This window comes from Protopterus annectens, chromosome 13.part0, assembly GCF_019279795.1.
Source record: "Protopterus annectens isolate FY-2018-M chromosome 13.part0, PAN1.0, whole genome shotgun sequence".
NCBI classification, from domain to species: domain Eukaryota; kingdom Metazoa; phylum Chordata; order Ceratodontiformes; family Protopteridae; genus Protopterus; species Protopterus annectens.
The window spans coordinates 51,792,355-51,806,238 of NC_056747.1; the positions used below are offsets into that span (position 1 = coordinate 51,792,355).

At 40.7% G+C, this 13,884-nt stretch overlaps 1 protein-coding gene across 2 annotated transcripts in view; it reads right to left on the reverse strand.

Annotated features, from left to right (window-relative positions):
* Nucleotides 1-13,884, reverse strand: part of LOC122817576 (ceramide synthase 2-like) — a 1,851,243-nt gene that overhangs the window by 1,712,569 nt on the left and 124,790 nt on the right. The window contains exon 2 of one of the 2 annotated variants that reach the window (XM_044090612.1): nt 12,760-12,904. The exons of the other annotated variant lie outside the window; for it this stretch is intronic. Within the exon in view, the coding sequence (XP_043946547.1) occupies nt 12,760-12,815 (56 nt within the window). The 5' untranslated portion in view covers nt 12,816-12,904. The remainder of the gene's footprint in view (nt 1-12,759; nt 12,905-13,884) is intronic. 2 annotated transcript variants of the gene reach the window in all.

The following is a 13,884-nucleotide window of genomic DNA, read 5'->3' on the forward strand; positions in this document are numbered from 1 at the left end:
GACAACACACTGTCTTTTTAAATTTAAGTCCATAAAAAAAACTTTAAAAAAGCAGGTTTTTTTGTCAAAAAGCACACACATTCTTAATGTCAGACTTTCAGGTTTGCAAAACTAACTTTTGTAATTTGCAGGAAGAGCTGGAAATTATACAACAATTAACTGTAATATATGGTAATACATTAGTCTTTGCATAAACAAAAATCTATTACAAACATTTCTTCGTTATACAGCAAAAAATATTCTTAAACACAAAAGAATTTACTATACTGATTTGAGGAGTAGAATTTTCAAATGAAGACAAATTTAGAATCTGCTACTCGGTATTTTGAGGATTCACTTAAAAAAAAAAAACCTTAATCTCCTTCAAAATACAGAGTAATACTCAGGTAATCAGTTCATAAACAGTAATTAGGGAGCGTTTTGTTGAAGTCACAGGTAAATAAATATATCAATCACCAAGCAATAAATTTAAAAACGAGTTCTATAATTCTAGATTAATTAAAAGTTGGTTCCTATACCAGGATGGCATCCCAAGAACTATTTAAGCCTTTCATTCAGCAATACCTGCTTCATTCTATTCAGGGTAGGGGGTGAGTAACGCCTATCCCTGCAAGCAAGAGTGTAAGGCAGACAGCCTACCCTGAATGGGATGCCAGTCTACTGCAGAATGTACACACCTACTGGCGATTTAGGGAATCTCCAGTCAACCTAATGACATGTCAGCCAATAGCAAACTTATACTACAGTTATTACCGGTAGCATCATTCACAGAAATGGAGCACTGGAGGGAGAAATGATGGGATTAAGCTTAAATAATTTATGACAGCTTTTATCTGCAATAAGACCATTTCCTTTGCTACAGGTATTCAAGATAGGATTCAAAGGATACACGTATGCAGGATGGGAGGTGCGCATGTTTGGGCAGGAAAATCTGGGAATGAGGCAAGAGAAGGTCTGTATTTATTGTTTAAGCAAAGACAAGAATGAGACATTGTTGCTATCAGGATTTATAAAGAATATGCCAAGGCCTGGCATGGTGCTGGATGTTGAGGGCAAAAATGTCTCTACTAGCCTGTACTCTACTCTAAGCCTAAACCTGTGAAATACATGGGATTAAACTGCTCCCAAGTGAAGGTCATATCAAACATTACCCAAACACAACACGGGATGGCAAACATTGTGATTACAGAGTGATGTGGTGTGCGTGTGTGTGTCCATGCGAGTAAGCGCATTAGCTCTGTCAATACTGCAACATTTAAGTATGAAAAGGGATGGCAATAGCACAGAAATTTTTGGCATAGCTGGTAAATATAGAATACATTTTATTTATATTTAACATTTGTTTACTGGGAAAGAGCCCATTTTCAGTGGACACCCGGAGACTAAACTCTCCAGATGCATGTATTTGGAATGTGGGAGGAAACCAGAACACCTGGAGGAAACCCATGCGAACACAGGGCGTATATGCAGACTCCACACAGAAGGCATCCCAGCACAGAATCGAAAAGGAGAACCTCTTGCTGTGAGGCAACAATGCTAACCACTGCACTACCGTGCCACTGGATAAAGAAAATAACCATAGTAAATGAAAGTTTTGTACTCATGGGATCCCTCTTCTATAGAACAGGGCTAAGGCTAGCAGACATTAGGACTGAACAGAGGGCAAACACTTCCCCAAGCTGCCAATCGTAGTGCTCGTGTCCCATAATGAGTACTGTGGTACCCTGCGTTTAGATGGCAAAATGAAAACACTACAAATCTTTGAAAAGTGGATGGGTATGTTACAGTAGATCTATCCTTCTAGTTCTAGCGTTATTGCAACATAATTTTATTTGCATTTGTTTACAAGGAAAATCCAAGTGGTTTCATCCTCTTTCCAGTGAAAGCCTGGAAAGAAAAGCTCAGAAAATTAGAATCAGTATAGATATATAGTTGAACAAACGTACATAAAAGATAAGAGTACACAGCTGAGCACTTCCATAAGATGCATAAACATAGTACTTGTTCAAAAGGCAATACTCTACTCAATTACACAAGGTAAAGAAATATTGCATAAAAGTAGTAATACTGTGCCAATTATAGGAGATTTATCAGCAGGTTTACAGGACATATACTTAATGAAAATGGCAGTGTGCATTTCACATTCCTTAAGCATTAAGAAGAGCATATTATGTTATAGTAGAGCATCATCACTGGGAATTTTTTTGCAAGATGAGGTTTGTAAAATAGTGTGTGTGTTCAGGCTGAGGAGAATTTATCAAGGGTATGCTACAGTGACAGAAACTTATAGGTGATTAAGGGTGTAGTTGTTGCATCTACAAAACAAAGTCCTATGTGACTGCATATAAGGAAAAGAGCATTTAGATGGAAGTTGATGTCAGAGAGAAGGATTTATCAAAGGTAAGAGATATGGTGACAAACCCTGGTGTTCTTTACAAAACAATTTTTGTAAGGACTTTAAGAGGTTGGGTTTGCCGAGTTGTCAGATGGACATGGGTAGGGAGTTTCAGATTTTAGCAACACCTAGAATAAAGGTAGTCACTATGGGATTCACGGGTGAGAGCATAAGTGAGCGAGTGACACAGGTCAGGAATTTAATGGAGGAGAAAAGCTTTCTAGTTGTTACATAGCACTAAAGAAATTTAAGGGATTATTTGTGATGTGAAAAAAAGGGTGTGCACTAGTTTGATTTGACTGTACTTAAGGCAGCTTGGGTGTTTAAGACTGCAGAACTGTTTATGGCAGTGTAGTGGCTGGTTCCATTTCTTTTTTTTTTGAGGGTTTATTACACAGCTACACTGTGTACAAGGCTCCCAAAGGGTTGAAGGAGAGTTGGGTGATGTCCTAAAGTTCAGGGATTGTTTTGGCTGTGCACATAATAGTTGAATCGTTACCAACATACTGGATAAGGACTAAATTAATGGAAGCAAAAGGAATGTGGTGAATGAATATCAAACCCTGACAGCCAGAACATATTGAATAGCAGAGGGCCAAGTACTGAGCCTTAAGGGACTCTAACAAGTATGGGAAGAAAGGTGGATATGGACTGCTAACACTTTACATTTAGGTCTCATTAGTGAGGCACTGTTTTCTAGTAGGTGGCTTGGCAAGTAACACCACTTTCAGAAACACTTTTACATGGGATTACATTGAAACAGAGGGACCCCTAAGCAGTCACGCTGAAATAGCCAACAAGTGTACCTTGACAGAAGAGTAAGGCCATAGGACAATAACTCACAGAAACATTGTAGAGCCAGAGAAAAGTACAGTTTTGTACCTACCATAAATGTAGATGTTCGAAGATCCACATTGCTGCAGTCCTTACATATGGGTAGTCCGCTGTCCTCGGTCGGCCCGAATACCAAAGTATTAGACTGACGTCGGTCAAGGCGCTTAAAACTGACATCAGGACATCAGGGTACAAAAGCGCATGACCAACGTCATTTCCTCAGTCTTTTCTTGCCCCAGATGTCAGAAGGCCCTAACAAGAAAGGCCAAAGCCAAAAACCAGCAAAACCTAACCAACCACCCGTGCACTAACCATATTTACAATATGTACAACACAAACCACACCACCACCTTCAACAACAGAGGGGAAGGAGGGAGGTAATTGGACTGCAGCAATGTGGATCTTGAACATCTACATTTATGGTAGGTACAAAACTGTACTATGTTCTTCATCTCACATTGCTGCAGTCCTTACATATGGGTAGAATCCCAAAGCAGAGGTAAGGGAGGATGGCAAAACTATAAAGTATTAGGAGCTGCCAACATGCCCTGTAAAATTGCAGTGGCAAATCCAGCCCTAGATTTAGAGTAAAGTGGAAGGTGGTAATGCTTAGAGAAAGTATGCACTGAACTCCAAGTAGCTGCTTCCAAAATATCTTTAGTAGCCACCCCTTAAAAAGCTGTAGAAGTGGCAGTAGCCCTAGTGGAATGAGGCCTAATCCCAGCTGGAATCTCCTTACCATGATGGGAATAACAGAAAGCAATACAAAACCAATCCACTTAGAAATAGTTTGTTTTGAAACAGGTTTGCCCTGAGAACCCAAAGCAAAAGAAACAAACAACTGCTGAGACTGCCTGAACCCTTTAGTTCTGCTCAAATAATATCGCAACTGTCTGTGTATATCCAAAGTGTGCAAAATCCTTTCCCCTTTATTTTGGGGGTTTGCATAAAAAGTAGGCAAATGAATAGTTTGGTTTAAAGCCACACTAGAAACCACTTTAGGCATAAAAGAAGGGTTAGTACGCAAAGACACCCTATCCTTGTGGAAAATTAAGAAAGGCTCAACTGCCATAAGGGCCTGTAATTCAGAAACCCTTCTCGCAGAGGTAATGGCCAACAAAAAAGCAGTCTTCCATGATAAATATTTCAACTCTGCCGATGCTGCAGGCTCAAAAGGTTGTAGAGTGAGTTTCTCCAACACAAAATTGAGATCCCAAGCAGGAGTAGGAGCTCTCGTGGGGGTCTTATATTCTTTGCCCTCTAAGGAATTGCTTAAACAAAGGCTGAGAAAATAATGGTGGGTCACAGTCATAGTGAGCAGAAATTGCTGCAGCATGAACCTTTATAGAGGAGAAGGACAAACCTTTGTCCAATAACTCAGTAAGCTCTTAGAGCGCAACACTTAAATTAGGTTTAGAAACATCAAAGTCCTTTGCTGTACTCCAAAATAAAAATCTCCTCCATTTATCTGCGTAAACTTTCCTTGTACTAGGCCTTCTGGCCTCCAAAATAACATTCAAAACTTGTTGTGGAAGCTGAGACCCTCCAGGGTTTAAAACAGAATATGCCAGGCTGTCAGATGTAGAGAATGAAGTTTGACATTGAGTAAATGACTGTTCTCCTGAGACAGCAGGTGAGGAATCAAGGCAAAGGCCATGGAGGCTCCTGTACCAGACTTCTCAGTAATGGGTACCAGTGCTGTCGAGGCCAATCTGGAGCTATTAAAATCATGTTTGGCTTGTCCTGTCTGACCTTCAGCAGTACCTTTGGGAGGAGAGGCAGAGGTGGAAAGGCATACACGTGAAGATTGCTCCAATTGAATGAGAGAGCATCCACTTTCCAAGCTGTGGGATGAAACCTTTTTGTGCAAAACTTTGGCAGCTGGTAATTTAGTGGAGAAGCGAACAGATCTATGTCTGGAGTTCCCCATAACACTGTCAATCTCTGAAATACATGAGGATCCAATTTCCACTCGTGGGGATCCATAATTTGTCTGCTCAACACATCTGCTAAGGAGTTCTGTGCTCCTGGCAGAAATCTTGCCTGAAGATTTAGCTGTAAACTGAGAGCAGTCTCCCACAAAATCATTGCTTGTCTGCATAGAGGATAAGAATGCGTTCCCCCTTGCTTGTTGATGTACCACATGACCGTTGTGTTGTCTGTTTGACTCAACAACTGCCCTGGAAGAAGTAAATCCTTGAAAGCTATCAATGCAAACTGGACTGCTAACATCTCCTTCAAGTTGATATGTAGATGTTGAAGTCTGGCAGGCCACATGTCTTGTACCCATTTTCCATTTAGATGAGCTCCCCAAGCTTTGTCTGAGGCATCTGTCGTTAAAATCTGACTCGCCTCTGGCCGGGTCACAGAGAGTCCCTTGTTTAGGTGACATTCCTGAGCCCACCACAAAAATTCCTTTTGAATGCAAGGTATTATCTGAATGACAGTGTCCAAATCTTGGCAGTGCTGTGTCCATACATTCTTGAGATACCATTGTAGCTTCCTCATATGCAGTTTGGCATTGGGAAGTACCAGAATACAAGATGCCATGAACCCCAAGGCTTGAAGGACTGTCCTTGCAGTCAGCCTGGACTGACGAGACAACTGGTGGAAATAAAGAGAAAGATTCTTTTGTTTGTCCGGGGTCAAAAAGGCCATCTGGGATGCTGTATTCAGTCTCACACCCAGAAAGCACATGTCCTGAGAGGGTACTAGACTGGACTTTATTTCGTTCACAGAATACCCCAGGCATCATAACACTGCCATCACATACTGTAAATGATGAAGAAGTTCGTCCTTTTCTTGGGCCAGAATCAGGCAATCGTCCAAATAAGGATAGATCTGTATTCCTCTTAGCCTGAAGAAAGCTACCACTGGAGCCAGAACCTTCGTAAACACTCTGGGCGCAGTAGATAAGCCAAAGGGCAACGCAGAGAACTGATAATGTGAAGTCCCAGCCCGAAAACGCAGATACTTCCTGCAACCGGGCCTGATAGGAACATGAAGGTAAGCCTCCTTGAGATCCAGAGTCACCATCCAGTGATCTTTGCCCAGCAGAGGTAAAAGCTGTTGTAACGTCAACATTTTGAACTTGGGAATGTCCAGATATGTGTTGAGGATAGATAAATCCAAAATTGGTCTCCACGTGTTTCCTTTCTTTGGTACTAGAAACAGGCGAGAGTAAAATCCTAGGCCCACTTCTGGCAGAGGGACCGGTTGTATGGCCCCTATTTGAAGTAGTAGAGAAATTTGTTTGCGAACCTCTAGTCTTTGCTGAGGAGGAACGTCCGGCATGCCTTTGAAAGGAGGCAAGGTATGGAAATAAAACTTGTAACCCTGGTGTATGATATCCAATACCCATTTGTCTTGGGTAATCAACATCCAATTTTCCTTGAAGAGTGCTAACCTTCCTCCCAAAGGTGCTGCCAGGCAAGAAGGATCTGCTGTTTACGAAAGGACTGGCCCCTGCCCTCACCCGAAGATTGTGCAGGTGAACTCCCTGTTCTAGGCCTGAAAGAACTCTGAGCTCTGCCCCTACCACGTCTAGATCTACCCCTAGACTGAGAATCATAAGAAGGATACATCCACCCCTTAGCAGGCCAATTCCTACTAAACTTCGGAGGCTGAACTTGCAAAAAATCTTTAACAGCCTGCATAGACTTAGCCTTGTCTTCCATTTTCTTCAAGACTGACTCCACAGGTGAACCAAACAACACATCAGACTGCAAAGGAGCATCCAAAATCCTTGTCTTAACATGGTCAGATAAATTCTGATCCTTCAGCCAGGCGTGCCTGCGAAGAACTGAGCCAGTGGCAGCCACCCTAGACGAGGCCTGCACAGCATCAAAACCACACTGCAATGAATGCTTACCCACCTGTTCAGAGACATGCACCAAATCTTGTAATTCTTTACACTCAATGCCTTCCGCCAGAGCATCCACCTTAGACTTCAATTGAGAAAGAAGAAAGTTTTGATATTTCAACATATGAAACTGGCAATTCAAAGCCCTCATAGCTAAGGTAGAAGATGTATAGACCTTCTTTCCCCATCTATCCAAAGCTCTGGCTTCTTTATCTAGAGGAACCGGATTTTTACAACAGAGGCCTTGACACCCTTAGGTCCCTGACTAATAGTTTCTGGGTCCGCCCTGGGACTCTTATAAAGATATTTATGAGCCTCAGGCACCCTGTAATACCTATCCGGTTTAACAGGAGCAGGAGGCAGAGAATCAGGATTAAGTGAAGCCTCTGCAAACACATCTTCCACAACATCCAGAACAGGGGTATAGCCAAGGGCCTATGCTGGGGTAACAGCAAAACTCCTAAGCCTTTTCCTAGAATCAGAGAAGTCCTGACCTTCCCACTTAAAATGTTCCTCATAGAATGAAGTGTCTCTGAAAAGAAAAATCCTCTGGAGGAGAAGCAGAAGGAGTGGAATCATCTGCATCAGAATCAGAATAAGGAGAGTACTCCTGCAAGTTTTCAGCTGAAGACTCTGAAACATCCGAAGCCTGCTCAAAACTTCCCAACTCTGGCTCCACCCTAGGCCTCTTATCAGGAGGGCAAAGAACCTCTAATCAGAGTAATCAAATCTTCTGCCATTTTAAGCATGTGCTTCTTAGGCACAGACCCTGCTGAACTAGGAGTGACACCAACAGAAGCTAAAACTGGCCTGCCTCTGGGAGAAGCCTTGGAAACAGAAGGAGAAGGCCTACCCACCCTAGGAAGGGAGGGGAGTACAGTAACTTGAGAAGCCCCTTCAGCCTGACCTGCCTCCTGAGAGACCACCTCCTGCAAAATCAAAGTCTCCCCCTGAGACTCCAGAGAAGTCTCCGTCGGAACCACCGGTTCCACTGAAACGTCTAAAGAACACGGGTCGCGAAGGGACGACTCATCTTGCCTGCGTTTAAGTGCTTTGTCTTTGCGCTTCTTAGAAGCGGGGCCGGAGAATCCGGCGGCATATTATAATTGCACCGCTTCCCAAAGACCAGCCTAGCACAATCTAACCTTCGCAATAGTGCGTTTATTGAACCTAGCACAAAAGCGACACCCAACAACGTCGTGCTCAGGCCCCAAACAAGGAATACACAAAGAATGATAATCCCTATGCGGTATCTGTTTCCCACAAGAAATACAGTTATTCACTTTTTCTGACATCCGGTAAAACACTGAGGCAAGAAAAAAACAAAATATTCCCCAACGGGGTACTTAGCCAACTTGGATTCGGTCTGAAAATCCGAATTCGAAAAATTTCAGAACGCCGAACGGCACTTGCAACGCTGCTTCTGCATCGGACCATGTGGCAAAAAAGACTGAGGAAATGACGTCGGTCATGTGCTTTTGTACCCTGACGTCCCGATGTCAGTTTTAAGCGCCTTGACCGACGTCAGCCTAATACTTTGGTATTCGGGCCGACCGAGGACAGCGGACTACCCATATGTAAGGACTGCAGCAATGGGAGATGAAGAACATCACTAGCTTTAAAAGACTCCTGGCTCTTGTCTTAGCATCAACTAGAAGAGTTCCCATTTGCTAATATATGACTTTAGAGCAGCAGATTTCCTTGCCTACTTTAATACCTACCATACATCCTCAGACATTAAGTGCTTAAAAATACCAATATCATCATTCCAGGCAGTTAGTTGCAGTTCATCCATCCTGGGATGTATCAAACAATTCCTTTTTTGTGACAGTAGGTCCAGTCTGTCGAGAACCTTGTGGTAAATGCCCTTGGCCATTTTCAAAATGAGAGAATCAGTAATGCCTATACCAAAAGGGAGTCACCGCAATGACCTTTGGAGAGTCCTTCTGAACCTTCAGGTTGACCATAAACATTAACGCAAAGACAGTACAGGAACACTGTTCTCCAAGCAAAATAAATAAATATATATATATATATATATATATATATATATAGATATATATATATATATATATATACACACACACACACACACACACATACACACATATACATACATACATACACATACATACCTACACACACATTTTATATATATATATATATATATATATATATATATATATATATATATATATATATATATATATATATATATATATATATATGTATATATATATACATATATATATATATATATATATATATATACACACACACACACACACACATATATACATACATATACACTTTAAGCATTCTTGCATGTAATCCTGCAGCAGAATGTTGGCAACTGACTGTTGTGACTGGAGGCAAAAAGATTTGAGGTGTTCACGGCAGCTGAATCAATTCTTGGAGGACCCCTCAGTTTTGATCAACCTTCATTAGGGTCTGTCCTGCTCAGCTTGTTTGGGACAAAAGTTTGCTCCGACAGATGCAAGATAACTATACAGTGAGATTGCAGTGAGACTACAGCCCATGCTTCCATGACTATTCTGAACAGATGGCAAGATTTAGCTCCAGCCGTTTACTTTATACAATACTGTGATGCTGTCTGTAATTACTTGCGATGGTCCAGATAACCACCAATGATTGAGAGTGTTAAGAGCATTCATGTTTGCCAACATCTCTTTTACACTTTCTTTTTTCCCCTAAAGACATTGCACTTGTTCCCATAAACACTGCTTCCCAAACAATGTCTCAAGCACTTGAGCTGGAAGGGAAAATGAGATAGTTGGATTCAGATAAAATTGGTTTCTCCAAATAAGTTTCTTTCTCAGAAACACCTAATAGGAATCCAGAATGTCAGAGGATGCTGATGCTGGGACCATACTGATTATCAGTGATTTTTTTTTCCATGTGAGGTTTTGCTAGATGAATCGTGAGAATCATAGATGCCATGAATCCTACAATTCTGAGAAATTCCCTTGCATAGTATTTTGAGTGAAAAAAATAGGAATAAATCTAGATCTAGATCTACTTTTTCCTGGGGCAGAAAAGCTCCTTGAAATGAAGTATCTAGGAGACATCACAAGTAAACAATCCTGTGAGGAGGAATCAAAACGAGACCCAAGTTAGACTGGACACTTTGAAAAAGACTCAAAGACAAGCAAGTGATCTGAACAAGGAAACAAATGCAAGTACGTTGTAGTATGCACTAGGCTATCACTGGTGCTAGAAATTTTTGTCAAACTCTTCAAACAGTGGAGAGCACAAAGGGTAATGCAGAGAATTGAAACTGTGATCCAGATACAAGAAACCTTAAACATCTGAAATCTGGAGCTACAAAAATGCCATAAGCATCTTTTACAGCTAGGGTCAAAAACTTAAACGGAGAATGACAGGCGACAGGTTGTAGAAAGAACATTTTGAATTTTGGAATGGTAAACTGATTTAAAAATGAAAGATTTAGCAGTGCTCTCCATGAAGCCTTTTTTTAATGCACCAACAACAATCTTGAATAAAAGCTTTCTACTATGAAGGAGTGACAGCTTCTATCACCACCCAAATTAGCAGACGCTGAATGGCAGGAATGAAAGTTTGACCTGGCAGATTAGGAGGAATCCCTTAAAAAGGGGGGGGGGGATTACCACTGCCATATTTACCCGTGATTTGTCACTTTCAGAACCCATTTGTTTGACACTAGCTGTTGCCAGAGAGATAAACAAAGGTTCAGATTTTTGGGAAGAATTAAAGACTTACTTGGGGGGAACGGGGGTTCTTAAGACAGTCTTTCAGATTTGTTAGACTATCCTTTTTCAGTGGGGCTCCTCCTTCCTTCATCTCTGCCACTGATTTTTAAATGTCTACTTAGCAGAGGCTTGCTGTGTCCTCTTATTTTTTATATATTGAAACGGCAGCATTAAAAATCTCTCGACAAACTTAGAAAATTAAGACTGAAACAAACGGCGAGTTTCACCAAATTAGCAGCTTCCCTCTCCCATCACACTTTTTCAGGACCTCTGCAGTAGAGGTTCCAAAGACTACCTTCTGTCTAAGGGAGAATTTAAAATCTCAATATAAGCTACTTCAATTGAAGTTGCAACCAAGCAAACCTCCTCTTAACAGTTCCAGCAGCAGCAGCTCTGGAAATGGCATCAGATGAATCAGACTGAAGAATTCCTTTTTTTCTTGCCATAAAGATCGGATGTGGAAGGGTTAAGAGCCTGAACTAAACCCTCTGCTAAGCCCAATAAGCCACTGTTGTTCAAAATAACAGAGAATAGGTCTCACTTTTGGAGTACTCCAACATCTGCAAAGGGCATGTTAACCTCCAGTCCATGGTGATTATTAGGGACTAGACCAGACAGTCACCCGTCTGGCACTAAGGCAATTTAGAAGCCTGAAGAAGAGGCAAAGGCTGTTTTGAAAAGAGTTTTTCTTTTGATGGATAGAAGAGGCAAGAACAGAGGAAACAGTAGGATGTTCCAAAGTGAAATCAAAAAATGTTTTAATCCCAAGGAAGCCCAGCTGCAGTACTCAGTGAAACAAACCAGTATTAAAAATGTCAGTATTTCCATAAAAAATAAATAAATAAAAAGAAACTAAACAGGTCTATGTTAAATGTTCGAACATCCAAAATGTCGAACATTACATGGTCGAGACCAAATGTTCAACATTTGGATTTTCGAACATAAAAAAGAAAAAAAAAAAAAAAAAACAGAAAAAAAACACTAACAGTGTAGGCAGGGGGGCAAGCCCCCCTACACCTCCCCTACTTAAATATACCAACTCAGAGACCGCGTTTCAGTGCAGAAAAGAGAAATTCTCCCTATCTGCACCGTACGGTGCCACTGAAAGTCTATTTTCGAGCACTCAAAACTTTGAACGTTTGGTCTCAACCATGTAACATTCTAAATTTTGAGCATTCGAAGATTTGACAGGTACCCAATTAAACACCCCAGCACACAAAACTAATAAAAATGCAGCTTTATAAAAAACAGTTAAACTGTAACAACTTTTTTTTTTTTTTTTTTAAAAAGAAAGCAACACTCCTGCTAAAAAAAAAAAAACAGTCTATAAAAAATGTCCTAGTATAAAACTTAGTTTTACAGAAAAAGTTAATCATTTACTTTGTTTACTGGGATAGTACATGGATTACTACAGACCACTTGTAGCCACAGCAATTAAAACGTGGAAGATTTTTGCCCTGATGGGAATTTATCAGGACAGCTGATGCATGAAAGCCTGCAATACAAACACACTTCAGTGGCAGGAAAGCTCTGAACAGCTGGGTGCCTAAACCACTCTTTCTTCTGCTCGAGCTGATTCATGGTCTGGTTGGGTGGACGGAAGGCAACCTTAAGCTTTGGGAGTTGGCTAGCAGTTGCATCCTTGGCAGGATTGCTAAGACAAATGATGAACACTGATTCCATCTATATTAGCAAATCGTGCATCAAAGCCTGTATACTGACAGCTGCTTTGTCAAACAGAGGTACACACCAGAGGAATACTTCAAAGCTGTGCATAAGTAAAGAGAAAAGGAAAACTGACAAGTTCTCTATTTATAGGCTCGTTTCCTTAACAGCTAATCAATCTACAGTTAGTAATTCTCTCGGCCAGTAGTAAGAGAACAAGCAAGAAAAAAAAAGTTTTAGTTGTGACTTACATGCCTCTTTCAGTAACTGTCTCTGTAACTGCAGTTGTCCAAGTCTTCTGTCTCATCTACTGTACTTTCTGCTTTCTGAGGAAGAATGCAGATTGAACCTTCAAATCATAAGAGACTTCTGTCAACGGTGTTTGTAGAAAAAGGTCTAGACAAAAAATGTAGATGAACTATCAGCTAGTGTATATGAAGTTTGAGTTGTTTTCTTTTCATAGCAGAAAGTGCAGACAATACATTCTAGTGATGTTGATCAGCGAGGAGCCACCGTCTTCCAATTAAAATCCTTGTGATTAAAAAAAAATAGCATCTAATTTTTAACATTCTTATTCCTCTCAACAACAGACTGTTCTAGATTTCCAAGATGGCTGCACATTGAGTAACTTAATTCTAGCTCTCCCAGTGTGAAAACTGGAACTCAGAGAAGGCCAGTAGACTTGTGTTTGAGTAAATTTCAGTAACCGACTAGTAAGTGTACTGCCTGAATGCCAGGAAAACAGAAATACAGAGGACCTGGAAAATTTAGCTACAAAAAGGAAGGAAGAAACACTGACTGGAGAAAGTTCTGCAGCTGTTCAGCAAAAAGCAATGCAACCTCCAGACATGAATTCCAGTTACCTACAGGAAGATACAATAATATGTACGACAACTGCACAAAGACCTGGTTAAAATAAACAAAAACACTGATGGGGTATATCAATACAAACAACAAAAGGCTGGAAAAAATGTTTTGAACAAATATTCAGATGAGGCGATAGCTGCAAAAATCAGAGGTTGAAATGAAGAAAAGGCTGGTTGAATAGGAGACTGCACATTAATAGGTTTCAAAAAATAGAATTACAGGACAGAAAAAGTAGGGAAACTGAGATTTTCAGCTATACCAGAGAAGCTGGAAGGAACAAACTGCATTAATTTTATGGAAGCACAAATAAGCAACTGGACTGGTATTCCACATCAGAAATTGATGTTGATCCTCGCTGATCAACATCACTAGAATGTATTGTCTGTACACTCCAAACCTGGCTATAAGAAAATAACTTAAACCTTTAATAGTGAATATGCAATAATCCTACCAGCAGGAGGAGTTGATTTTGACAAAACTGTGGCAGAAGGACAAAGTACTAAAAGGGG